Genomic DNA, 24,619 nt, shown 5'->3' on the forward strand with positions numbered 1-24,619 from the left:
TGTGTATTTATGTATAAGTGTACATGTGTGTGAGAGTGTGTGTCTGTGTGTGGGGTGGCTGTGAGTGTGTGTGTCTGTGAGAGAGTGTGTGTGTGTGTCTGTGTGTGGGGTGAGTGTGTGTGTGTGTGTCTCTGTGAGTTTGTGTGTCTCTGTGAGTGTGTGTGTATCACGTGTCTGTGGGTGTGTGTGTGTGTATCTGCGTGTGGGGTGAGTGTGTGTGTGTGTCTCTGTGAGTTTGTGTGTGTGGGGGGTGGGTGTGTTTGTGTGTCTCTGTGAGTGTGTGTGTGGGGTGGGTGTAACGGTAGCCCTGATAATGAGGGTGTCTGTACCTGTCTGTGAGCAGCAGTGAGTGATGCAGCTGGGTCTGTGAGCAGCAGCCGGGTCTGTGAGCAGCAGTGAGCGATGCAGCTGGGTCTGTGAGCAGCAGTGAGCGATGCAGCTGGGTTCAGCCCCTGCACTCCCCCTCCTCTGAACCCCTGCTGTAGCATCCTCGGCGTTCCGCCCCTCGTCACTCAGAGCGCCGCAGGAAGCGGAGACTCCGCCCCACCCCGCTGCAGATGCCCCCGCGTCTGAAGACATTTGAGATGCGTCGGTGCGTTCGGTCGCGGCGCGCTGGGTGATGAATATGCATGATCCAGCCTCACACACACACACACACACACACACACGCCGCCAGCTGCCCGTCGCCTCCCTTTGTCTTCCGCAGATCAGATTTAATCAGATTAAAGATTTTGTGGGGAGAAGTGGACGGGATGTGTTCACACGAATCGGGTATGTGGGAGGATGGTTTTCCTCGCCTGCTCCGTAACACAGTTGTCTTGTCCTTGGTGATTACACAAAGGGAAAGCCACATGGCATTATCCGAACAAAACCCTCCCCCATCATTGCGTTTCTGGGTGTGATAACAAGCGGTTTATTTAAACCCCCCTCCCCCCCCCCCCCAAATCCGTAAATCACATTATAGCTGCCCATTTCTGTGTGCTTTGTTGGACTAACAGAAACCAGTTGGACCCTTTTCCAGTGCACGCATTTTGTTTTGCATCACTTAATGCTATTGAGCATTTTGGGGGTTTGGTTCCATTGAAACTGTCATTTGGGATAAGAAAACGCTTTGCTTTGGAGGCAAACCTTCTGCTGAAGCTCGTTCAGTTTTCATATTGCTGAATGTAGTTGCTGCATTTTTCACCCAGATATGGAAAATGCCTTTTTAATTGCCTAAGTGAAACTGTGACAAGTAATGTTTATGGTTTATGCTGGGTGGCAGTGTAGCATATCGGTAAGGAGCAGGTCTTGTAACCGAATAGTTGCTGGTTCAGTTCCGCGCTGGGACCCTGCTTTTGTATCCTGGAGCAAAGTACTTAACCCAGAGTTGCCTCAGTAAACATCCAGCTATATAAATGGATAATATGTAAAAACTGTAACTTATGTAAGTGGTTTTGGATAAGAGTGTCTGCTAAGTGACAATAATGTAATGTATTCTTTTGAAGCCCTGTATTAAATACCAGGCCTGTAAGATAAAACGCAGATGACGAGGACAGCTACAGTATGCTGATTGGTTGGGTCGCCCAACATGGTTGTCACCACCTGGTTATTGACAGAGGAAGCATCACTGGGGCCTCATTCGTATCTCAGATGGCACCGCTGTCAGTACCCTAATCCAGTTAGAGTGTGATGCAGGCAATAAAAGAACACTGCCCTGACCTTTGACATTCGTGGCAGCCGGGCAGCTGTGATATGCGATACTGTATTTACATGAGTTAATCCGTCTGTGCTGACATGCTGAAAATAAATGTCTTATGTGTGTGTAGCTGTGCGTGGTTGTGTTTGTATGAGTGTGTGCGTGTGTGTGTGCGCGCGCGTGTTTGCTAATGTGTGTGTGTGTGTGTGTGTGTGTGTGCGTGTGCGTGTGTGTGCGCGTGCGCGTTTGCGAATGTGTGTGTGTGTGTGTGTGTGCGCGTGCGATTTTGCATCTTTCTGTGTATTTAATGCCTGCTGTACCCTGCTTTGTCCCCAGTTTGTCTGTGCTATTAGGCATTAGGGCTCTCGGGCATTAAGGCGTTTTTTTATGATGTCTTTGTGCTGATTAAACGAAACAGAGCACAGCCCAAAAAGAGAGGTAATGAGGAGAGAGGCTGTCATAAACACATGCAGAGAGGAGGGGGGAGAGAAGGAAAGAGAGGGAGAGTGAGGGGGAAGGAGGGAGGGAAGGATAGAGAGGAGGAGGAGGAGGAGGAGGGTGAGAGAGGGGGGAGGCGGGAGGGAAGGATAGAGAGGAGGAGGAGGGTGAGAGAGGGGGGAGGAGGGAGGGAAGGATAGAGAGGAGGAGGAGGGTGAGAGAGGGGGAAGGAGGGAGGGAAGGATAGAGAGGAGGAGGAGGGTGAGAGAGGGGGAAGGAGGGAGGTAAGGATAGAGAGGAGGAGGAGGGTGAGAGAGCGGGAAGGAGGGAGGAAAGGAGAGTGAGAGAGAGAGATAGTGAGCAAGGGAGGGAGAGACCACAGGAAGCGACAGAGAGAGACGGTGAAGATGAGGGAGAAGCAGAGAAAATGGATCTGGCCCCAGCTTTGCAGTGCCATGTCACACAGTCTGGAAGTTCGGAGCCAGGCTGACATGACCGTGTTGTTCTGATTTGTTTGTCATTCATTTGCCCATGTAGCACTCACGACACCCATCTTTTACCCCCCACAGTGGCTGTTCGTCTCATCACCAGGAGGCCAGTACAGCAGACAGCAGAATTAGCCTCAAAAGCAATTTCCTATACTGTGTGGCACATGGTGCCGGGTACCTGCTGTGCCGTGAAAGGGGTTTGGAGAACAGTGGTTGGGGGGATTTGCCTCTCTGCTCCTACCGGAGGCCCAAAGCCTGGGATGCGTCTCTCCCGAAAATCTGGCTCATGAAAACGTCTCCAACGAAAGCCCTGAACTGAACTCTTTTTTTTTTTTTTTTTTATTATTATTGTTTACATATTTTTGTGTCAATGCTGAAACATGGTTTGAGTTAACTAAAGTTTGTGGGGAGGGAAAAAAAAAATGTAAATAGTCAACCTTTTGAGAACAGAGAATACAGAGTCCCTGTTCATGCTTAACTCCTTCAGCTGGGTGACTGCAGTACTGAACCTCACTGAGAGCGGTTAGGTATCGTTTCGCACACGCACACGCACACACACACGCACACACACACGCACGACCAGAGCCGGGAAGCTACCTATGTGTTCAAGCAGCAGAACCTCTTCTCGTTACAGACGGCCACAGGGGACACGCTAACGCGAGACCGCGGTTACGCTAATGAACAAGCTCTCCCTGCCAGCTCGTTTTTCACTGCCATTAACAACCAGCGCCTTGATTAAAGAAGGGGATCTGAGAGGCTTCAGTAAACCGTCTTTATGTCTCCATGTGTTCAGATACCCAGCGGTACCGGCAGCTCTTTGAACCTCAGTTCTGTCATTAAGGTTGTGGCTTTCTGCTTTAAAAGTCAGGCTGAAATGCAGCTGGCGGGATCCTAGCCTCGGAATTGGTTAAAGTTCTGCACAGACGCAGTGTTTGAGTGTTGGCATTGTAGGTTTTTTTGCGCATTTATTACCTTTTTTAAAATGAGTATTCATTTCATTAGATGATTTCATGTTGGAGCAGGGACACCACGTTGCTCTTACTTCTTAATCACTTGCGCATGTTAGGAGAACCTGAGCTTTATTCTTTTACTTTCATTTCTTTTTTTTTTTTTTTTTTACCCCAAGTGACTTCCTGCAGGGTCATGGAGGGTCACATGTGCATTAATCCCGAAAGACCCCTAGGGGGAGCTCTTGCTAAAGTAAACTCAGGATGACCCCCCCCCCCCCAGCTTAGCCTATCAGCCTAGTGAACTCTGCCAGAGCTTTGGTCATTTTAAAGTGCTTTAATGCAGTCGACAGGGGAGGAGTTGACTGAGCTGGCAGGGGGGTTTGGTCCTCTTGGGGAGGGCGAAAGGTTACGAGGTCTGCCTCACTCACGCCTGGACTGTGCCTATGCCTGTACTGAGGCAGCCAGTCCCCTTGAATGGGAATATAACCAAGCACAGTCATTATGATTTCATTTCACAACAGCAGCATAAGCAGCGTTTCAATAGCGAGTTTAAAAGTAAAAGTGGTCTGTTATAACATCAGATTAGCCTCCTTTTTAAAATGAGTCCTATGTTTGAGTAATTGCTCTGTAATTATTTTCATTGTTATGAAAATGAGAGAACCCTGAAGAGTGAGAGCCATCTGACAGAGCATGTGATAGGGTTTAGTTTTTTGTGAAATTTAAAGAGATCTTTGATATACTTTACTTTATGGTGCTCAATCTCCCCACCCCTTTTTCCCTTGCGCTGTTTGTGCAGAAAGAACCGTAATAAGGGTGTCTGTCCACACATGAATGGGTTGTTTTTATTATTCGTGATGGTTATGATGATGATAATTGTGCTGGTAGTGGCGTAATGATGGTACAATTATTATCATTATAATTGTTGTTGTTCCTGTTGTGTATGGTAATAAGGCATAATTTGTCAAAAAATCTATTCTGCATATGAGTGCATTTTATGTTGCATATAAAACAAATAGATGATGATTGGTTTTAATGATGATTGCATGGTTATAACTGAACTATGCTGTAGAAGCCTGTAAAGTATTACAGCGAAAATTTTAATGAGAGAAGCACAAATTATGTATTTGTTAGACAATCATGAAACCTTTGAATTCAACATTATCAGTTCATCATTAATGGTGGTATTGCTCTTAAGGTTAGAGTAGTGTCATAGCACCAAGATCTGGCTCCTGTGATACACTGTTTTGTATATGACTGAATTAAACTGAGATGGAGAGGGACTTTTTTGGCTGTTGTGCCCCCTTCCTGGTCTTGTGATGTTCATATGAAGGATGTCCCCTCAGGGCTCAGCTACCCCAGCATTTCTTCTCAATCTCAATCTTCTCTGTTCTTCCTTGCCCCTCTCTCCCTCTCCTGCCACCCTTCCCTCTCTCTCTCTCTCTCTTTCTCTTTCTCTTTCTCCCCCTCTCCCTCTCCCTCTCCCTCTCCCTTCCCTTTTTCCCTGTCCCTGTCCCTCTCTCTCTCTCTCCTTTTCTCTTTTTGCCTCTCTCATCACTCCTCACAGTATTGCTTTTGTGTAAGGGGAGCACACCCCACTGTGATCTTTTGTGGTACTAAATTCGGCCAGACAGCCGGTAAACTGACAGAGTGAGGCCTCCAAATCGCCCCCCTGTCTCCTTCAATCATGTTGCACCCTGAAGCGTTCAGCTTGCCCGAGCTGTGATGTCATATGAAGGTGCCGCAGCTGCTCCTGTTGATGGCTACAGTTCAGCTTGCCGGAGCTGTGATGTCATATGAAGGTGCCGCAGCTGCTCCTGTTGATGGCTACAGTCCAGCTTGCCGGAGCTGTGATGTCATAATGCCGCCTCTCTCCGCAGACCCTGGTGGAGTACGCCGGCCGATGGAGGATCGAACAGGATCCCCTGCCTCTAATGGAGGTGTACACAGTGGCCCTCCTAAGCTACGCCCGCGCCACGCCCTGCCTGTCCTCCCGGTGTGAAAACGTATCCATAGTACTTGAAAGGCTGACCCTGTGAGTATTCTGTTTCTCCTATAATGCCTGTGTGTGTGTGTGTGTGTGTGTGTGTGTGTCAGTCATCCCAGGCAGTTGTCATAGTAATATATTGAATATTTGCCACCAGAAGAAGCCGGGAAAATGCCCTGCTTGAGTTTACATCTCACTGTCAGGTCAATCCGAGTGCTGACTTGGTGGTGGATATCGAGTCCTCGTTAGTGAAGGACACGGTGTGATCGATTCAGCATTCTCTCGTTTCATGAGGCAGCTATGGAAACCGTGGCAGCAGCAGTGAGTGGAAGGTTCCTAACTCTGCCTGTGGTTAAGTGCTCTGTGTAATCCGATGTAGTGACAGACCTGATGAAAACATGAGACCCTCACCCCAGTCCTACCCTGTGTTCCTGTTGATCCAGCTGAACCACAGACCCTGCATCCCATAATCCCGACTCATCAGTCCTCTCAGAAAGTCACTGAGACACATCGCTGTCAGTGTCCGTTTAGTAGACTCTGTTTATTAGACGCTGGTCATGATAGTGAAACTGTCAGGACAGATGATCGATGAAGTCGAGGTGACTGACTTGGAAATAAGAATACCTGACTGAACACTTCTCTCTCATATACAAGTGGAAAACCATTTAGGTGGTTTTTTTAGTTAAGAAATTATTTAAATGCGTATGTTTTTTTTTATAATTATTATTTTACGTGTGCTGTTAGTGAGCTGTCCATGGTGCTAATGTGATTTTTTTTTTTATGGTGGCCTTAATGTGACCACTTAATATCCCTTAACAACACTGCGGGTCTTCTACACAATCAGTTGTACAGATAGCATGACCAAAAGTTAAAATTGTGTGTTAAGATGATTCACTGTATTCTGTTCTTTTTTCAGTGCTTTGACAAATATCAGGTTTCTGTTTTTGTGTAACAGGCTAACAAATACTCAAGTTTTGAAAATATGTAATTTTTTTGAGTGATAACCACTATAGTAGAATATTGCACTAAAAGGTGTTTAATTGTCAACAGTACTTTGCAGCTTAAAATGTGAATTTGAAAGTAATTTGCCCAAAGATGGAAATCTTCATATGCATGCTTTTGAAACAGAATTGTGTTAAATGCCATGAAAACATGATACATGTCAGATATACAGCAGTAGCACAAAAATAAAGATCATCAGGAACTTAGGGCAGTGGGATTTTTTTTGTCATCATGATGTCACAATGCTCAAAACGGCATCCCACGGTATCGCACAACAGAACTTTGCTTACTGTTGGGGTCGCGTCCTTGCTATTGACTTTTGAATGGTAACCGATGGCAACCTCCTGCAGGGAGTGCACAGTATTTGAAGAGGCGGCGTGTTGGACAGACATCTGCGCAGTGATGTGAGCGCTCTGATGACTTCCTGCTCATGTTCTCTCTCTCTCTCTCTCTCTCTCTCTCTCTCTCTCTCTCTCTCTCTGAATGCGCAGGAGCTGCGTGGAGCTGCTGCTCTCATTGCCTCAGAATGTTCCCAGTGCATTATGGGAGGAGTTTCAGTCTTCCGTGCAAGTGAGTGGTATATTCCTGTAGTGTTGTCTGATATTTCTCAGGTCTGACATTTGTTTTGTCGGAAAATAAAAAAATGTATATATTTTAGAGTGTGGTTTTTAGATGAATCATATCTTATTTTCCTTCTCACTTACTGAAAGTCACGGCTCTCATTGACACTTCCTCTCTAATTATCTTACGCCTGTGGTGAAGTTTTCAGAGTTGGGTATTTAACAGTTGGTTTCAGAGTAGCACCATTTCCCCGCATTACCATTGCAAGCCTGTTTAACAATTTCTCGTCTGATATTTTATTCCTGCTCTTGTGCCGTGTTCTTCAACGCGATGCACCGGAAGAATGTTTGAATACTTGGAACATCTGTTGATTACTCCAGCTAAGAGATAGGATAACCAAGCTAATGTTGGCAGCTGCTGCTCTTCCTGTGTGAGCTTCTCCATGTTGGAAGGGTCAGCGTGGGGTTGGCAGGCGGGGTGCTGAGGGCTGTGTGAGATGCTGCGGGATGTTTCGCTCACCGCCGCCTCTCTCTGCACAGGCAGCCCACACTCTGCTACAGCGGAGCGGGAACTCGCAGCTGTGCGTGCTGTCCGCCGTGGCGCAGCAGACCGGCGTGTGGGCCCACCCCACGCTGCGCCGCCTCCTCTCCCAGGAAACGCCCGAAACCAAGAGAGGTGGGTCTCGGCCCCATCACCTTCAGAGTGCCGTTACGTCACGTTCAGAGAGTGCAGACCTTGTTTGCCGCTCCCTGAGCACAACGTCTGCCGTGAAACCAACGCAGAGGCGAGAAGGAACAGCTGTTCATTAAAGTCTGCTCTGCTCGAGGGCTACGGTCGATTTTGCATCACGTACTGGGAAAATATTTGAACGCGAGCATTCGGTATGTTGTCGTGTCACCACTGTGATCGATGTTGATGTTCCCTTTTTCCCCTCAGTTCACGAGTTTCTGGCACTGGAAGGACCTGTTCTGTCAGAGATGCGGATAAAGCACCTTATAAAAGAGAGCCAGGTGGCGAAGGCTACGCTGCTGGCAAAGGCCTGCTCAGAGTATCCCGGGTTTGAAGGAAAAGGCCACTTTAAACAGACTTACCTGGTCTGTCTGTGCGCAACGGAACCTCAGGAGTCCCTAATGCAGGAGGTGGGTGGGTCACTCTGCAGAAACTTCAAAGCCCACAGTGCACTTGCATGCATGTAGTAATGAAAAATTACCGACTTTTAGTGTTGAGTGGCAAAGTTAGCATCAATATTCTTGCTTAAGTATCTGATATTCAGAAGAAGGGGCTAGGCTAGGTTATGAACATAGATTGTTTTGACGTTGTCATAGCAGTAAGACTCACAGTGATAAGTCTGCTATCCGAAAATTATGATTTTGTCATTGGTAGATTTGTGCATCAGGGTCAATAATGCTGCCTAATGCTGTGTTCTCAGAAATCCTATTATCTTTGTCCACAAGAGGGCAGACTAAAACACTACAACAATCTATGCAGTTGTTGTAATTTGCACTGCAGATTCTTTTTGAGTGTGATTGCTGGGCTGCTGTGCTGTGGGGATGATATGACCCAAATCTGAACACAAAATATACGGAAAGTTGCTTTTACAAGAACAAAATACAAATTGAGTGAATTCCACGATGCAGAGAATTTGGAGGATTTAACAGAATCTGGGCTTAATCACGGGATTTGGCAAATTGGTGAATCACCAGCAATTCCACCTGAGAAATGCCACAAACTTTGTAAATCCCAACATTTTTACAATGAAAAACCGAGAAAACAGCAATCAAGGAAATATAAAATGGAAAATTGAATATTAATACTGATAAACTGATTTCGTTCAGCCCTAAAAATGGTATCTGAGTTGCTCTGCGCTTGTGTGAATGCTGCTTTTTCAGTTACTGGTGTTCTGGTGTTTCATTCAGTGCTGCTATAAGATTAATTGCCTTTTTCCTTCTGAGACACAGATGGCCATAAATGTCTGGTTGCTGCACAGACAGAGTTAGTAGGGAGTCAGATGCCATGCAATCGCTAAGATATCTGTGACCAGGCTTAGTCGACATCGTATTACATTTGGCTTTGATACAAGGGAAATACAGTTGGAATTGGGGTTATTTCAGTTGGTGTAACTGAGCACCGGTCATCTGGTCCTCCCCATGCAGCTGTCTAAGGTGGACTGCAGGGACGCCCTGGAAATGATCTGCAACCTGGAGTCAGACGGGGACGAGAAGGGCGCCCTCTGTTTGTGCTCGGCCTTCCTAACACGGCAGCTCCTCCAGGGAGACATGTACTGTGCCTGGTGAGCCATCCCCCGCCCTCAGTCTACACGACCTGACTCACTCTGTTTGCCAAACATTGCCTTATAACGATTGTGTGTTAGCGTTACCGTCTGTCAATTTTCTGAGATCGGTTTCGGTAAACACCGCGCTAGCCTGTAAATTCAGACCTGCAGTGCTGCAGGCTATTTTGAAACAGGTGTTTAATGTTCTCTGTGTAAGGCGTAGTGGTGTATCCATAGGCTGTAATGTGTGGCGGTGCTAACCTGCAGAAGGCTGCCGTTAATCCTGATTGACAGGTGAATGTGTTCCCCACAGGGAGCTGACGCTCTTCTGGAGCAAGCTGCTCAAACGGCTGGAGTCATCGCCGCAGACGTTTCTGGACAGATGTCGACAGATGTCCCTGCTGTCCAAAACCGTCTACCACATCCTGTTCCTCATCAAGGTCATCCAGTCTGAGGTGAGTTTTACTTTTTCAGCGATCGTTTGGTTTTATCAGAGACAAAGAAATGCTTAAAAGGAGGTACTCTTGATTTGATCACTTTTAAGTGATTTTGTTTTACGTCTGGTATAATTAATCAAATTGCTCATCCGTTCAGGTGTTAAAAAATATTTATATTGACATGCCAGAATGAAGACCACTGATAATGTGATAAAAATGTATTGTACAATGTAAGTATAATGCTCATTTGATGTGGTCAGTTTTTCTAAACGCCACTGATGAGTTTTTATTCATTTGCTTTTTTTGCATATTTCACAGATGGACGATGTGGGACTGCCCGTGTGCATTGAGCTGTGCATAAGAGCCCTGCAGATGGAATCGAGTGACAGCGGCAACACCAAGGCCACCATCTGCAAAACCATCTCCTGCCTGCTGCCCTCTGACCTGGAAGTGAAACGGGCCTGCCAGCTGACGGAGTTCCTCCTGGAGCCCACGGTGGACTCGTACTACGCGGTGGAGACGCTCTACAACGAGCCGGACCAGAAGTTGGAGGAGGAGAGCCTCTCTGTGCCCAACTCTCTGCGCTGCGAGCTGCTGCTGGTGTTCAAGACCCAGTGGCCCTTCGACCCCGAGTTCTGGGACTGGAAGACGTTGAAGAGGCACTGTCTGGCCCTCATGGGCGAGGAGGCGTCCATCGTGTCCTCCATCGACGAGCTGAACGACAGCGAGAACCCCGAGGGGCCCGAGGACGAGGACGCGGGCAAGGGCCTCGGGGAGTACCGGGACCAAACGGAGAGCTTCTGGGACACCACGAACGAGCTCAACGAGATGGAGGACGAGAGGAAGAAAAAGCGGGAGATTAAGAAACTGAGGGAGAAGGGGTTCATATCGGCCCGGTTTCGGAACTGGCAGGCGTACATGCAGTACTGCGTTCTGTGCGACAAGGAGTTCCTCGGGCACAGGATCGTGCGGCACGCGCAGACGCACGTCAAAGACGGAGTTTACAGCTGCCCGATATGCGCCGACACTTTCGACTCGAAGGAGGTGCTGATGCCGCATGTGGCGTCGCACGTGAAGCAGTCCTGCAAGGAGCGGCTCGCTGCCATGAAGACCAGTAAGAAACTGGCAAGCGCTTCAAAAGCGGCCAATCCTGACTCTGCCGCTCTGAAGGATAAAGCTAAGGCAAAAGACGGACTTAATTCTGACGACGGTCTGGATGCTAACAACGATGAGAATTACGAAGCGTTAAGACTGGCCAAGGCCGAGTTTTCTGCGGTCAAGGCAGATGGCACGGAGGAATACACGTGCCCCGTGGTCAACTGCAGAAAGGGTTTCAAGTACTATAGGAATCTTATCGCCCACGTGAAGGCGCACAGAAACAGTGACGAGGCTAAACGTTACCTGGAGATGCAGAGCAAAAAGGTGGTGTGCCATTACTGCCGTCGACAGTTTGTCAGCGTCACACACCTTAACGACCACCTGCAGGTGCACTGTGGCGTCAGGCCGTACATTTGCATACAGCTTAACTGCAAAGCCAGCTTTGTTTCCAGCTCTGAGCTGCTCGTTCACAGGAAAGAGCATGCTGTGTTTAAGGCTAAGTGCATGTTTCCCGATTGCGGGAGGGTGTTTAACGAGGCGTACATGCTGTACGATCACGAAGCACAGCACTACAAGACCTTCACCTGCAAGACTCCGGGCTGTGGAAAAATATTCCACGCTCAGTCTCAGCTGGATTTGCACCAGGAAGAACACGTTAAAAAGGAGGAGGATCCCCCCAGTCCTGAGGGCCAGACTCCTTTGCAGGATAAGGCTGAACCTCAGTGTGGGTCCGACGAGCAGGAACCAAACCACTCCGCTTGTGTCAATGCAGAACTGCCTCATGATCAGGCTTCTCGGCTGCAAGGAGCAGCTGAACAGAGCTCATCAAGCTCTGCAGACGAGGTTTCCTCGCACCCCCGGGGCCCTGTAAAAGTGAAGCACTCTGTTGAGAACATGCTGAACCCAGCTCAGGGTCCCATGCATGAGCCGGAGCACAGTTTGCCGTTCAAAACCGAGCCCCCAGACTTAGAAAGGCCATCATTCCCGTTACCGTGTTCTGATGGGTCCATTAACCAGTCTTCTGTGAACACTCACTCCTCAGGCTCAAATCAACCCGAGCTGCCTAACTCAGCATCGTCTCTCCTTTATGATCTGAGGAATGTGGCTTCACAGGGTCTGACTATCCCACCAGTTCCACATCCATGTGTCATCCAGGAAACTCGCACACCATCACACCCGAACATGTTACAGGGCCAAGCCCAGTTAATGTTTCCAAATGATCAGAATGCTCTACCTAGTGAGGGAAATGAAGAAAGAAACAGAGACAGTCCCAACTGCACAGGACCAGTGCCTGCACAACATTCAGGCATGTTTCTACCGAACCACCCAGCCACCAACCAAGCCCCCCATCACATGTCTGCCATGATAGCTGGGATTCCCCCACGTCCCGCCTCCCAAGCCGTTCTTCCACAGACTGTCCCTCTGCCAGCAGGCGGGGCAGGAATGACAAACGCAGTTTCACAGCCTCCGTGCAACACCAGCGCTGTGCACGCCGAAGGCGAGAAGGAGAGGCACAACTGTGCGTTTGAGACATGCACTCGAAACTACAGCTCTTACAGGAGCGTCACCAAGCATATGAAAGCTGCACACCCTGAGTTCTATGTAGAATGGAAGTTAGCCAAGAGGAACAATAAACTCGCTAAGACAGGTGTACGCAACATGTCAGCTGGAGGGAAGTCCAGTGTGGTCACAGCGTCGCAGGACAGCAGAGGGACCAGCCTCCCCGTCCCTGTAACGCAGATGCGTAACATAGCTGGCCAGCCTTTGCCGTACCCAGCAGGGTGTCCAAACCCTGCTGTTTCAAACTCATCCTTCTCCACACATTCAGCACCTGTCACGAGTCAGTCTTTGCCCAACCAAATGGAAAACATTTTAAACCCTATATTACTCTCCCAGTTGGGAGGTTCTCCAAATCAACCTAATTCGGTGCAGTCGCAAATTGGGCCGAGTTTGCCATGGCCTGCACAGCCTGGGAATAATCCAGATCTTTCCCAGCAGGCCAGCTGCCCTCCTCACATGATGACCTCACACATGCAAGCTCTTCCCAGTCAGCCTTTCTCTTCCCATATCAACACGTCCAGCGCCGGGCGGAGAATAGATCCCCAACACAGTGAAGTTGGTCGCTCCTCATTACAGGGTCCGCACTCTGAGACCGCTGATCCCTTCCTGCAGTCGCAGGTCGACAGTGGCTCGAGACTTTCGCAGACGATGTCTGGAGAGAGTTTGCATCCCTCTTGCGTTTCGGATTTCACAGGTGCCATGATCCCAGGTGCCCCCCCTCAGATGGAGATGGCAAACCAAGGATTCGGCCACATTGAGACGCCCGGTCAAATCATGCCATCGAATATGGACGGGCTTGCAAACTCCCTGTTGACATCAGCTATGGACAACATGCCCCACCCTGTGTTGCCTTCTTACTTGGGAAGTCTGAAGGATCCTGTTTTGTCAGATCAGCTAGATAATTCTGCAAATTCTTTGTTCCCACCTCAGAATCAGAACAGTTCATTTTCAAATTTCAACTCTCCAGATAGAATGATCAGTGCACAATTGCAGAATAACATACAGTCAGATTATCCTGCGCAAGGAAATTCCAATTTGCAGATAAACACAGATGTTGGCCCTCCAGAAAGTATGAATGCCTCTAGAATGGATGGCATAAACACAGCTGTTACAAAAACCAAGCGTAACAAAAGGGCAAAGTGGCCTGCCATCATTAAAGATGGGAAGTTCATCTGCTGCAGGTGTTTCAGGGAATTCCCAAGCCCCAAATCACTCGGTGGTCATTTGTCCAAGCGGTCCCATTGTAAAGCATTTGATGAGACTGACCTAACCGCAGATTTGCCGACATCATTTCTTGATCTTCTCAATTCACCACATGTATTGAATACTCACCAGCAACCGGTATCTTCCAGTTTTAGCCCAAATGCAGCTATGAAGGATCACCCTGGTCATTCATTAGCTAGTTGCCACTTAGAGCCAAGGTTTTTTCCAAACGTCAGCTTTCCACAAGCTAACGGCTCAGCTTATTCAAATGATGGTGAGCAAAATGAGGAGGTTCTGAAGCAGGTTCTGGACAATCCGGCTATTCCAAATCTTTTTGAGTCTTCTGGAATTCCACAACAGACATACCAGAATCCCTGTGGTTCTTATCCACCTGATGGTTGTTTGCCAGAAAGCACAGTCATACAGCACACTGGAAATCTCCAGAATAAGACAGACACCGAATCCCACAGGGAGGATTTCATCAAGTCGGACTTTGGCAATAGCGATTTTTCCGATCCTCTTCTTTCTCAGTTACTGTCTGACAACAACTCTGCAGTTTCGTTGAATAGTCTGCCCACAGACCATTTGAATCAAATACTTAGAGCTGAAACTTTGATGAAACTGAGAGAGGTGAAGGGGAATGGTGGAGACCCCCAGCCAGGCGCACTGTCGAATGATGGCCTCCTAGCTGCAATGGCCAGTCTGGCACAGAACCTTATGACAAACCCCCTGTTGCAGATCACCTCACCTGACCCTCAGAAGCCACCACTCACGCAGAGCACCTCTCAGGATGACTCTGCGAAGAAAAAATCTGAGAAGAATGTCAAGAAGAAACTGCGGGAGCAGATTTTAGCTGGAGACATCAGTAGAAGGGGGAATCTGCCTCAAGTGCCCAATGCTGATACAAACGCCAGCATGCGGAACTGTGAGTTACAGAGTCCCCCAGCTGGTGTCCCAAAAAGTTTGAGTGGCGGCAGCCAGACTTCTGAACCCTCCACAGCGATTCAGATCACTTCTAACGGTGAGAGAGGGGCTGGGGTGAGCAGCGGGGTGGCTGCATCTGTGCCCCCTCCGCAGAGTGATGGAGCTGTGCCAAGTCAGGCTAGACCAAACGGGGATTCCTCACAGACCCCTGAAACATCTGTTTTGGGGGGCACTCTGACCAACGATGACAATCCAGCAGTCGCTCCCTCACCCACAAATGAGGACAGAATGGTCATTGAAATTCAGAGAGCTTTGGAGAGGCTGGACCTAAACTCGGAAGTGAGCGAGGATGCTCAGCTCATGAATAATTCCAGTAGTAATGATGTGATCTCAAATAACATTGAATCCCTCATGCTGAATTCCACCGTTGCTAACGACATGCAGGTGCCTGAAAGCTTTGTCAAGCCGTTTGCGTGTGAAAGCGAGGGCTGCAATTACAGGGCCATGACAAAGGACGCTCTGTTCAAACACCTCAGCAAAACCCATAGCTATACAGATGAAATGATTATTGAAATCAAAAAAAATCATGGAAAGTTTGCACCGTTCCGCTGTCAGATGTGCAGCAAGACGTTCACTCGGAACTCCAACCTCAGAGCACACTGTCAGACGGTCCACAGCTTATCTCATGAGGAGATGGTTAAGCTGAAAATAAAACGTCAATGTAACAAAAAGCCTGAAATGGAGGTGAGCAATCACCAAGTAGGCACAGTTGTAAGTACTCCTACGTGTGTTCAACACACCGCCTCTGTGAACCATGCAGCAGCTAACGAGAATATTATGCAGCAATGTGCATCTACAGATGGGAGACAAGAGAGGTTAGATGTGCCCTCTGTGCAAAATCAAGTTTACACACAAGAGTGGGTGAAACAGGAGTATCAGTCACAAACTTTTGAGAAACAGAGTCCCATGAGCCTAGCTGTTCCAGAATTACCTCAAGATAATTGTCACCCGGTGGGCCTACCAGTGCAACCAGCACAAAGTATCCCCATGAATAAGCTGTCAACAGGTGGACAAGCTCCACAGACAGTGGCTGTGATCGGATACCCAATGGAGGGGCAGTCTGCAGTGATTGCCCCTGTAGTTGACCAGTGTTCACAGGGGCAGCATGCAGCAGTCCCATCCATACCTGGCCAGTGCCTAGCGGGGCCACCTCCAGTTGGCTTTGCACCTGCTGGAAGCTCACCTGTGAGACAGGTGTCAACTGGGCTTCTTCAGTCAGAGCCCATCCAGACTGGCACCTCTTTCCCAGAGAAAACAAAGAAGCCTAAGGTCACTAAGCCAAGAACAGTGAAGCCTAAAACTGAAAAGACTGATGTTGACAGCCAGAAAAAGCCTAAAGAGAAGAAGCCAGTGGGTAAGAGCAGTGAAGCAGGTGAGGGTTTCAGCCCGTACAGGCCATACCGCTGTGTCCACCAGGGGTGCGTAGCGGCCTTCACTATCCAGCATAATTTAATCCTTCATTACCGCGCTGTGCATCAGTCTGCCCTGCCTAAATTTGAGGAGAACAGTGAGGATGAACCGGAAGACCAACAGGAGGAACAGCAGGAGGTCAAAAAGGAGTGTGAGGTTGAGGCGGAGGAGTTGACAGAGGTGAACGAGTTCAGGTGTCAGGTCAAAGACTGTTCCAGGATATTCCAAATGGTGACAAGCTTGCTGCAACATTATCTTCAGCTGCACAAATTCACCCTGGATAAAGCAGGTGCTCTGATGTCCACCATTAACCTGGGTAGGTTCCAGTGCGATCAGCCAGACTGCAGTGCGTTCTTCACTGCTTTCTGGAAATATATTGGGCATATCGAAACAGATCACAAAGAGGCTAAACTGTCCAAGGTCGAACCAGTGGAAGGCCTGTTCAGGTGCGAGGTTGAGGGCTGTGACCGCGCCTACGCAACGCGGTCCAACTTGTTGCGACACACCATGAAAAAACACCACGACCTCTATAAACTCCAGCTGATGAAGCAGCGGAGGGATAAAGAGAGAGAGAAACTTATTCCCAAGAGGTCTCAGATCAGTGCGGTCAAAAACAACAATGAGAAGGAGAACATGCAGGACAACAAAAAACCCATCCAAAAGGGACAAAACGACAAAAAGAAAAGCGACGAGGAGAAGAGCAACCACTGGACAAAGTACGGAAAGCCCTCTCTGAAATCAAAGGAGGAGGCCTCCTCCATGTGTACCAAGAAGTTTCCCTTGCAATACCCGTGCATGATAAAGGGTTGTGAGTCTGTGGTGAGCTCAGAGCGCAACATACTGAGGCACTACATTAGACACGGTCTCGCAGAGCGGTACCTAGAGGAACAGAGGAGCCACTTCATATTCTGCAAGAAGTTCTCGCGTTCCCGCTACAGAGACCGGTTTCCCCGGAGCGACGACACAGAGAAGTCTGAGGACAGTTCCACGGAGTCGTCGGAGAACGAAGATGGGCCAGAGACGGAGCCGAGGGGAAGCGAGACGGAGAGTTCCAAACCCGCCTCCGGGAAGGAGGAGCCTGAGCTGTCCGACTTCAAGCAGTCCACCGACGAGAGCTCGGAATCCAAATCCGTCGCCTCCGTGGTGGTCAAGAGGAAGAGGGGGCGGCCGCCAAAGGCAAGTCGTGAAGAAGCTGCGCCGGTTAGTCACAGGAAGACGTCGGAGAGACTGAGAGTCACGAGGAGCAACGCAGTCAGTTGTTTGGAGAACGGGTCAGACTCCGCCCCCAACGCTGCCCTGGCCCAGGAGAAGCAACCTGAACAAACCTTAGCGCTGAGCTCCTTTAAGCCCATGGGGTTTGAAGTGTCCTTCCTAAAGTTCCTGGAGGAATCTACAGAACCCACAAGACCTCCAAAAAGGCCAAACAGCGAGGACATCTCTGCTGAGATAGCACTTAAACGGCACCAAACCATTCAGCTGAAAACCGCCACCGTCTTGTGCAAAAGGTCAGACGTGTATATACAACCAAGAGACACCCCAAATCGTATAGACTTCAAAAACCCTCAAAAAATAACGTCTTTGAAGAATGTGAAAATCGTGGTGGATAAGACCTTTTCAAAGGGCATGGATCATTTGCTGAAACAGCTTCAAGAAATGCGACCTATAGTGATACTTCAGAAATAGACTATACAAATGAGTGTTAAGTGACTGGCTGAATGTCTCCATTTTCAAAGCATAGTACTCAGGATTAGAATATGAACCTGCTGCTGACTGGTGTCCAGAACCAATAATGCATTTCGATTTTTTTTTCCAACACTACACAGTATCAACAGTCATTTGTTAGTTATGAAGTGGACTACAGTAAAGTTTTAATTTTTTAAAAAAATATAATAAAATAATAAAACGTCTCGGTTTTAAAGTTTGGGTAAAGCATTTATTTGGCTCTTTTATGGAAGAACCTGTACATTTAAACCGATCTTTTATAGTAACTATGTAATGTGTAGGAAATCATTACTGTAAAGCATGTTTGTATTTATGAAGCTTCTTATCGAATTAAGTTGCCTTTGCAAAATGAAATCTTAAATTACTGAATGACAAGTCATTCAATTTTAAAATATCCCCATGGGACTTACTTTGCAACAATATGGTTCTGTTGGCAATTGGGCATAGTGTTGTGTATAGTTTGTGATTGGTTGTTCTTGTAAACCTTACTTTGTAAATGTAAAGCTGTAGATAACTGTGTACATACTGTATCTGTTCTTTAAAGCAACTACTACCACCAGCGGTCTGTAAGTCAGTCCATTTAAACCATGTTTTATTACAGCTTGTGCTATGTATCTGTGTGTTTACTCCACAATGCAATGTGTCGTATGACTTTTTTTTTTCTTTTGTCTTTTTTTAAATGTTTACATAACGTTACCCAAATAGTATATAAAGCAGTATATGAAATTATCTCAGATTACAAATTTGACTTTTTGTGCCTATCACTGCAGCCAGGAAACATTTCATTTGGCTTCAGACCTAACCTTTGAATTTGGCCTTTTCATGCATGGCTGTACCATAAGTGTGATTATGGCATACCAGCATTTTTTAATGTCTTTTGTGATAGTGGCACTGTATTTGTTGTTTTTAACCAAGAAGTTATGTTTGTATCACTGTAAAAAAAAATATACTCTGGGTGGCCTGATTTAAGCTATATTTTAATATAACAGTTGTAGCAAAAAAAATAGTTTGGCCTTTTTTTCCTCCCCATTCCATGACCTTTATCAGACAAACAGCATTATCATGATGTCACATTCTGTTGATCATGTGAACATTGTACACAGGTACCTTTTCTGTGTCGTCTCCAGCCGTAATACACACAAAGGCTCTCAGAGGTTGCACTGCTGTAAAAAGTTCTGTTTTCTCATGTTGTGTTTAATACACAGAAATGGCATAAATAGGCAACACATGAAAAAGCTGACAAAGCTAAATGTATGTTCCCACAGGGCAAACAATGATGAACGCAGTGTGTTCTTGTAAGAAATGGCTGATGTTAAAAAGTCCAACCTGACCCTGGCTCTGAAAGGGTACAGTGGCAGCAGGTTTTTCCCACACCTGAGCACTGAATTACCTGACTCAGGCAGTCATCCTCTTGATTGTATCAACGTAACATTTCTCAGAAATCTTGTGTTTGTGGTTTAGAGGAAGCAGAAAAACCAGACTAACAGCCATCATACCCAAACCAACAGTGTCCCAAAGTGACCATACTGTGTCCTATCTAGCTCTAACAAAAGCTGTCAACATACCATACTTTCATCTAATCATATCATACAGTGCTCTCTCTCTCTCTCTCTGTAGTTAATCAAAATTAGGTCAGAAGTGGAGACTGGCACAGAAAATGTCTTTTCATTGCATTGATGCTGACTAAAACCCCTTCCAAAAAGAAAACTGGGGATACAATTAACTTGTTGAACTTTGCTGCTAAACCTGCCCCACATACTGTAATGAATATGACTTACATTTATGTTACCACTGCTTTTGAAAGTAACCAGACATGTTGGTACAGAAAAACATAAAAGTTATGTTTTTAACAATTAGATGAAAGCAACCCCTTTTCTGCAACAGGAATGTGTCACAGTGGTGTTGTATTTGAAATATATGTAAATAGGTTCAATCATATATACACTATATGGCCAAAAGTATGTGGACACCTGACCATCACACCTATATGAGCTTATTGGACATCCCATTCCAAAACCGTGGGCATTAATATGGAGTTGCCCACCTTGGATGTGGATGTGTTTAAAAAGCGTTCCACCCCTTGACCTTGAAAACATAAAATGTACCAAATGTAAGGGGCTTGTACTCACATAGGAGCATGTCATTACAAATCGGCCGTGTTTTAAGTCTGTTATATGTTTTTGAGTGTTGGCACACTCTGAATATGCTCACCAATTTAACAGTGTCCTTTACTCAGATAAATGTATTGCAAATGAAAGCTCTCCCTTTTTAAGTATCTGGATAATCTGCTGGATAATCTACTTCCTTTACATACCAAATAAAGTGCTAGGTAAGAAAAAAAACATGAAAAAAGACTTGAGGTACACTGCCCTTAAAGGACATGTATTTCCTCAAGCAAACTCGAGAGATTTGGGTACAAACAGAACTGAGCCGCAGGCACAAGAAAGCAGAGGGTGTAACATTACAAGGTCTCTCTGAGAGAGAGATACGTTACGGTGCTCCCTTCTCAGCTTGTGGCGAAGGTAAGCTTCCCTCATCCTTGCGCGGGGATGTCAGCTGTGGTGCCGGCACGGCGGTCACGCCGGCCGGAGGGTGGTGGCAGTGGCAGCGGGTCTTCTCCTCGATGGGGATATACCGCTTACTGAAGCACCTCCAGCACTGCTTGGAGACGATGTAGACCGTCTCGCAGACGTTCAGCACGATGCACAGGATGGACGTGCAGCCCATGATGTAGAGGAAGACCTTCTTCTCCGTGGCCTTGGAGATGTAGCAGTCCACGGTGTTGGGGCAGGGGCTCAGACTGCAGCGGAGGAGGCGGGGCACGTCGAAGCCGCTGTACAGGAAGTAGAAGGCCAGCAGGGATCCCACCTCGAAGGCCGTCTTGAAGGCCAGGCTGACCAGGTAGGTGCATAGCAGGCCGCCGTCGATGCGGCCCTTGTCCTCGTAGAGCTTCCTGCCGTGCCGGCTCTCGCGGTGCTCGCGGTAGGCCACGTGCAGCGCCACCAGCAGGGAGGGTGTGGACACTACGATCAGCTGCAGCGCCCACAGGCGCACCTGGGAGATGGGGAAGAAGTGGTCGAAGCAGACGTTCTCGCAGCCCGGCTGCTGCGTGTTGCACACAAAGTCCCTCTGCTCATCCTTCCACACCTGCTCCGCCGCCGCCACGAAGACCAGGATGCGGAAGATGAAGACCACCGAGAGCCAGATGCGCCCGACCACCGTGGAGTACCTGTTCACCCCGCTCAGGACGTTCTCCAGAAAGCCCCAGTTCATGTTCGCAGATTCCGTGAGCCTTGGAACGGAACAGAGAGAGAGAGAGAGAGGGTTCAGATGCTTACAAGTCTGTTTTGCATGTGCTCTGAAGTCATCCACCTGTAAAAAAAGCCACATAGTTAAAGGCTGTATGTATCGTATCATATCTCCTGCTGATGCAAGAAAACTGCTGCAGAAACATAACTTCTACCCCAGCTCTCAATTAAGGAGAGAGTGTTGACACAGAAATACTGGGCACAGGCCTACTACATTACCTTACATTATTATCATTTAGCAGATGCTCTTATCCAGAGCATCTTACACAGGTTACAGTTTTTTACATGTTATCTGTTTATACAGCTGGCTATAATGAGGCAGTTGTGGGTCAAGTATCTTGCCCAAGGGTACAGCAGCAGTGCCTCAGCAAGGAATCGAACCGGTGACCTTTCGGTTACAAGCCCTGCTCCTTACTGCTATGCTACATTACCACCCCAAAACTACACCCTCCAAACTCAGGACCATTCTCATTTACTTCAGTGGTACATTGCAATGAGAGTAGTCTTAAGTACATAAACCTATATAATTCTCTTAGCTTTAAAGGCTGGGTGCATTTTTATCATCTTGTTTAAAGCAGGAGGAAATGCTGGAGACTTCAAAGAAGCACCTCCCACCTGCTCAATACTCCACTGGTAGCCATGCTGGCTAATTTTAGTGCAACTGATCAAGAATTGTCACTTTCAGTTACTGCATTCTTGCTGTGCAGATTGAGTCTGAGTTAGGATTTATCTTGTGATGTGACAAAGAACTGTTTGCCAAGACCAATATATTAGCTCATCCACACATCCTGACGATCAGTGTATCTGCACATTATTATTATCATTATTATTTTTTTTTTGAAAATTAAAACAGAAATCAGTCATTTTCTGTCTGCAAAGTGTGCGTGTCGTGCAAGCTGGACAGAAGCTGTGTGTTGGGTGCGCTGGAAGGATGGAAACTGTTTGTAGACCCACGCAAGAAGATTGCGTGAATAGCACTGGAAAATGGATATACAGATTAGCCCACGATCACCCAAAAATGTTCCATCTCCACCTGCTCAGGTGCTAACAGCAGTCTCTGCCCTTAATGACGGTTCACCTGCTATTCTGCTATTTGAGACCTCACCTGTTAACCCATGTATGTTTTAGGTGAGCTTTGGTAGTAGATTAGTGACGCATCTGAAAGGTTAAATTCAATGTAAATTGGAGGGAACACCTCTGACCATAGGTTTTGGGGATACAGAAATTGTGTTACAGCGTAAATTCAATTTCAGCTAGCTAATCTTTTTATAAATATAGTTCCCCTTAGAGCAGTTTTAATGTAATACTTTGTAGAATACGCAATATACCTATTGAATGTCGATTTGAAACAATTCGATCATGGTACCGTATCCATTGCAGTCGGTTTAAAAATTGAAAGGCCAATTATATCGATCTAGATGTACAGTGAGACATTGTTTTATATTTTTACTTTTTAGATCAGCATTTTCATTTCATAAATTAACGTCTAAGCGACTGCAGAGTGCTTGATATTTCTTGTACTTGCCGATGTTGCGTTTCATTTACCATAAAAAGTGAATTTCATTTAAGCTTAAACAATATTTTCAGGGTCAATATTTCGTGGACACCCTGTGTCTTAAAAATCTGATAATATTCTTTTTTACCTAGTTCTGGGATGCTGGTTTTGATACAACTAACCTCAACGCTAGAGCGCTGGTGATGAATTTTAAAATGCAAGGAGATGCGCATACCATTCTGGAAGCGAGCAGTATTAAACAGCTGTGCAATTAATAGGTAATTTTAAAGTATTGTAGTTTTCGTTAATGTGAAATTGAGCATTTGCGCATGAAATGAACACGAATTGTTTCTGAGGAACAAGCACACACATACAAACGAGAGAAAATGTCATACGCTTTACCGTAGCAGATGCTGGTTTTATTCCTCTTTCATCTCATCCTGAATATTACTGGCTAATACGAATAAGCGAAGCGATTCTTTAAAGGTCGGTCTTCTGAGCCGTCCCAGCCTTTCCGTGTCGTCTTATTTGTCTGTCAAATCCTACACCTGCCGGAGATGCCACACCTATTTGGTCGCCAGGACACCGGTTAAAGGAACACAGCCGGCGGGGTTACGGCTGTAAAGTTAATTTCTGATGGGTCCAGCATGCGATAATGCATAAATCTACTCAACAATTATTTGAGCATAAATCTAATCAAATAATTGTTAGTTTGACAGAAAAAATACCGGTCCAGGTAAATGTTTAGATAGTAAGATGTAGTCACGTATTGTAACTCTTTCGTTCATAGCAAACTGATAATTATGAGTTTTTTTTCTGTTTCGTGACGAAGAATGGACTGACATAAAATGTCTCGTGTGATATTTGAGGCTAAAACGGGGGGATATTTGTGCAATCATTTTTATGAAGCGTGGGTCTTTAAAAAATTATTTAATTCAATTGATGAAAAGGATAATATAATGTTATTTAGGTTTTGTTCGTACCATGCTTTTTGAAGCCGTTTTGTCGATGAGGAAGAGCACAGCTGTACTTATATAAATTTATTTGCTTTTTTTTATTTTTCCATGAGTGCGTCCATTAAAAAACGCTTTGGAGACGAGTTAAAAGGAAATTATGCCTGTCTTAAAAATGACAAACTATTTCTTAAAAGTTGCCAGTGTGTTTGCCCCCATTGACTACCGTTACATTATTAACATTACCAGCTTAACTAATGTATACGTTCTGACAAAGGTCTGCTGTTATTACGTTAGTAGGACAAAGACAAGGTATGATGAAGGCTGATGTACACAGGTATTCGTGTCGCCGTCTCCATTTCATCATGCTGTCCATGACACTGACAGGGTATAACTTATAGCCTATGAGGAGCATCGCGTCCAAGCACTTCTCCCCCAGAACGATTGGCGTTGTGATGGGTGTCATTTGCTTGCCCAGCGAACACAACTGACGCACACCGTATGTGAGCATTGCTGACTTACAGGGCTTCATGTGGCCACCCGTTGATTGAGATGGCTCCACTGAAGCGAGGATTATTGTTCCCACAGCCGGATGCACCTGTCATTGACAAGGCTGGGCATTCACCACGACTCACTAACTTTGCAACCGATTATTCACTCTGCGCTAAAGCTAATATACCTTTTGCCAAAGAAAGCATTGTTGGTAATATGGAACGACACTCCTGATAGGCTGCTGTTAAACTATTGGCGACTATTGCCCGTATTTGCAAAGAATAACCAAAAGGTCTGGACAGCCGCAGAAAGCTGTTTTTCTAATAAGCTTGAACGTGACTGGAGACGATATCATGCAGCTTTAATGCACCAGGGGGATATCACTGATACACGCCATCAATTAATTATCAGGTGCTGTTCAGCAGTCTTGCGCCTGTGTAACAGTGCTAAAAAAAAAAAAAAAAAAAAAAACGAACAACAAAATATATGCATTGATAAGAAACTGTTCAGTAGGCTGCCAAAGAATGAAACTCGGTTTTATTATGTACAAGGTATCCTGTAACATGGGCTCGGTACGTTCACAA

The 24,619-nt window shown here is 46.5% G+C and overlaps 2 protein-coding genes across 2 annotated transcripts in view; one reads left to right on the top strand and one right to left on the bottom strand.

Annotated features, from left to right (window-relative positions):
• Positions 1 to 17,913, top strand: part of znf292b (zinc finger protein 292b) — a 23,240-nt gene extending 5,327 nt beyond the window's left edge. The window contains exons 2-8 of the mRNA XM_036549353.1: positions 5,432 to 5,586; positions 7,032 to 7,110; positions 7,641 to 7,776; positions 8,038 to 8,240; positions 9,255 to 9,391; positions 9,687 to 9,828; positions 10,129 to 17,913. Of these exons, the coding sequence (XP_036405246.1) occupies positions 5,432 to 5,586; positions 7,032 to 7,110; positions 7,641 to 7,776; positions 8,038 to 8,240; positions 9,255 to 9,391; positions 9,687 to 9,828; positions 10,129 to 17,748 (8,472 nt within the window). The 3' untranslated portion in view covers positions 17,749 to 17,913. The remainder of the gene's footprint in view (positions 1 to 5,431; positions 5,587 to 7,031; positions 7,111 to 7,640; positions 7,777 to 8,037; positions 8,241 to 9,254; positions 9,392 to 9,686; positions 9,829 to 10,128) is intronic.
• Positions 17,914 to 19,767: 1,854 nt separating this feature from the next.
• Positions 19,768 to 23,113, bottom strand: gjb7 (gap junction protein beta 7). The gene is made up of 2 exons (XM_036549354.1): positions 22,993 to 23,113; positions 19,768 to 21,079 (listed from the first exon to the last, which is right to left on the bottom strand). Exon 2 carries the CDS (start codon positions 21,058 to 21,060, stop codon positions 20,278 to 20,280), a length of 783 nt encoding a protein of 260 aa, XP_036405247.1. The 5' UTR covers positions 21,061 to 21,079; positions 22,993 to 23,113; the 3' UTR covers positions 19,768 to 20,277.
• Between the last annotated feature and the right edge of the window lie 1,506 nt (positions 23,114 to 24,619).

This window comes from Megalops cyprinoides, chromosome 17 (assembly GCF_013368585.1).
Source record: "Megalops cyprinoides isolate fMegCyp1 chromosome 17, fMegCyp1.pri, whole genome shotgun sequence".
NCBI classification, from domain to species: Eukaryota; Metazoa; Chordata; class Actinopteri; order Elopiformes; family Megalopidae; genus Megalops; species Megalops cyprinoides.

Bases quoted from the DNA above. Each gene is read 5' to 3' on its own strand.
- gjb7 (XM_036549354.1), bottom strand. From the start codon at position 21,060: ATGAACTGGGGCTTTCTGGAGAACGTCCTGAGCGGGGTGAACAGGTAC.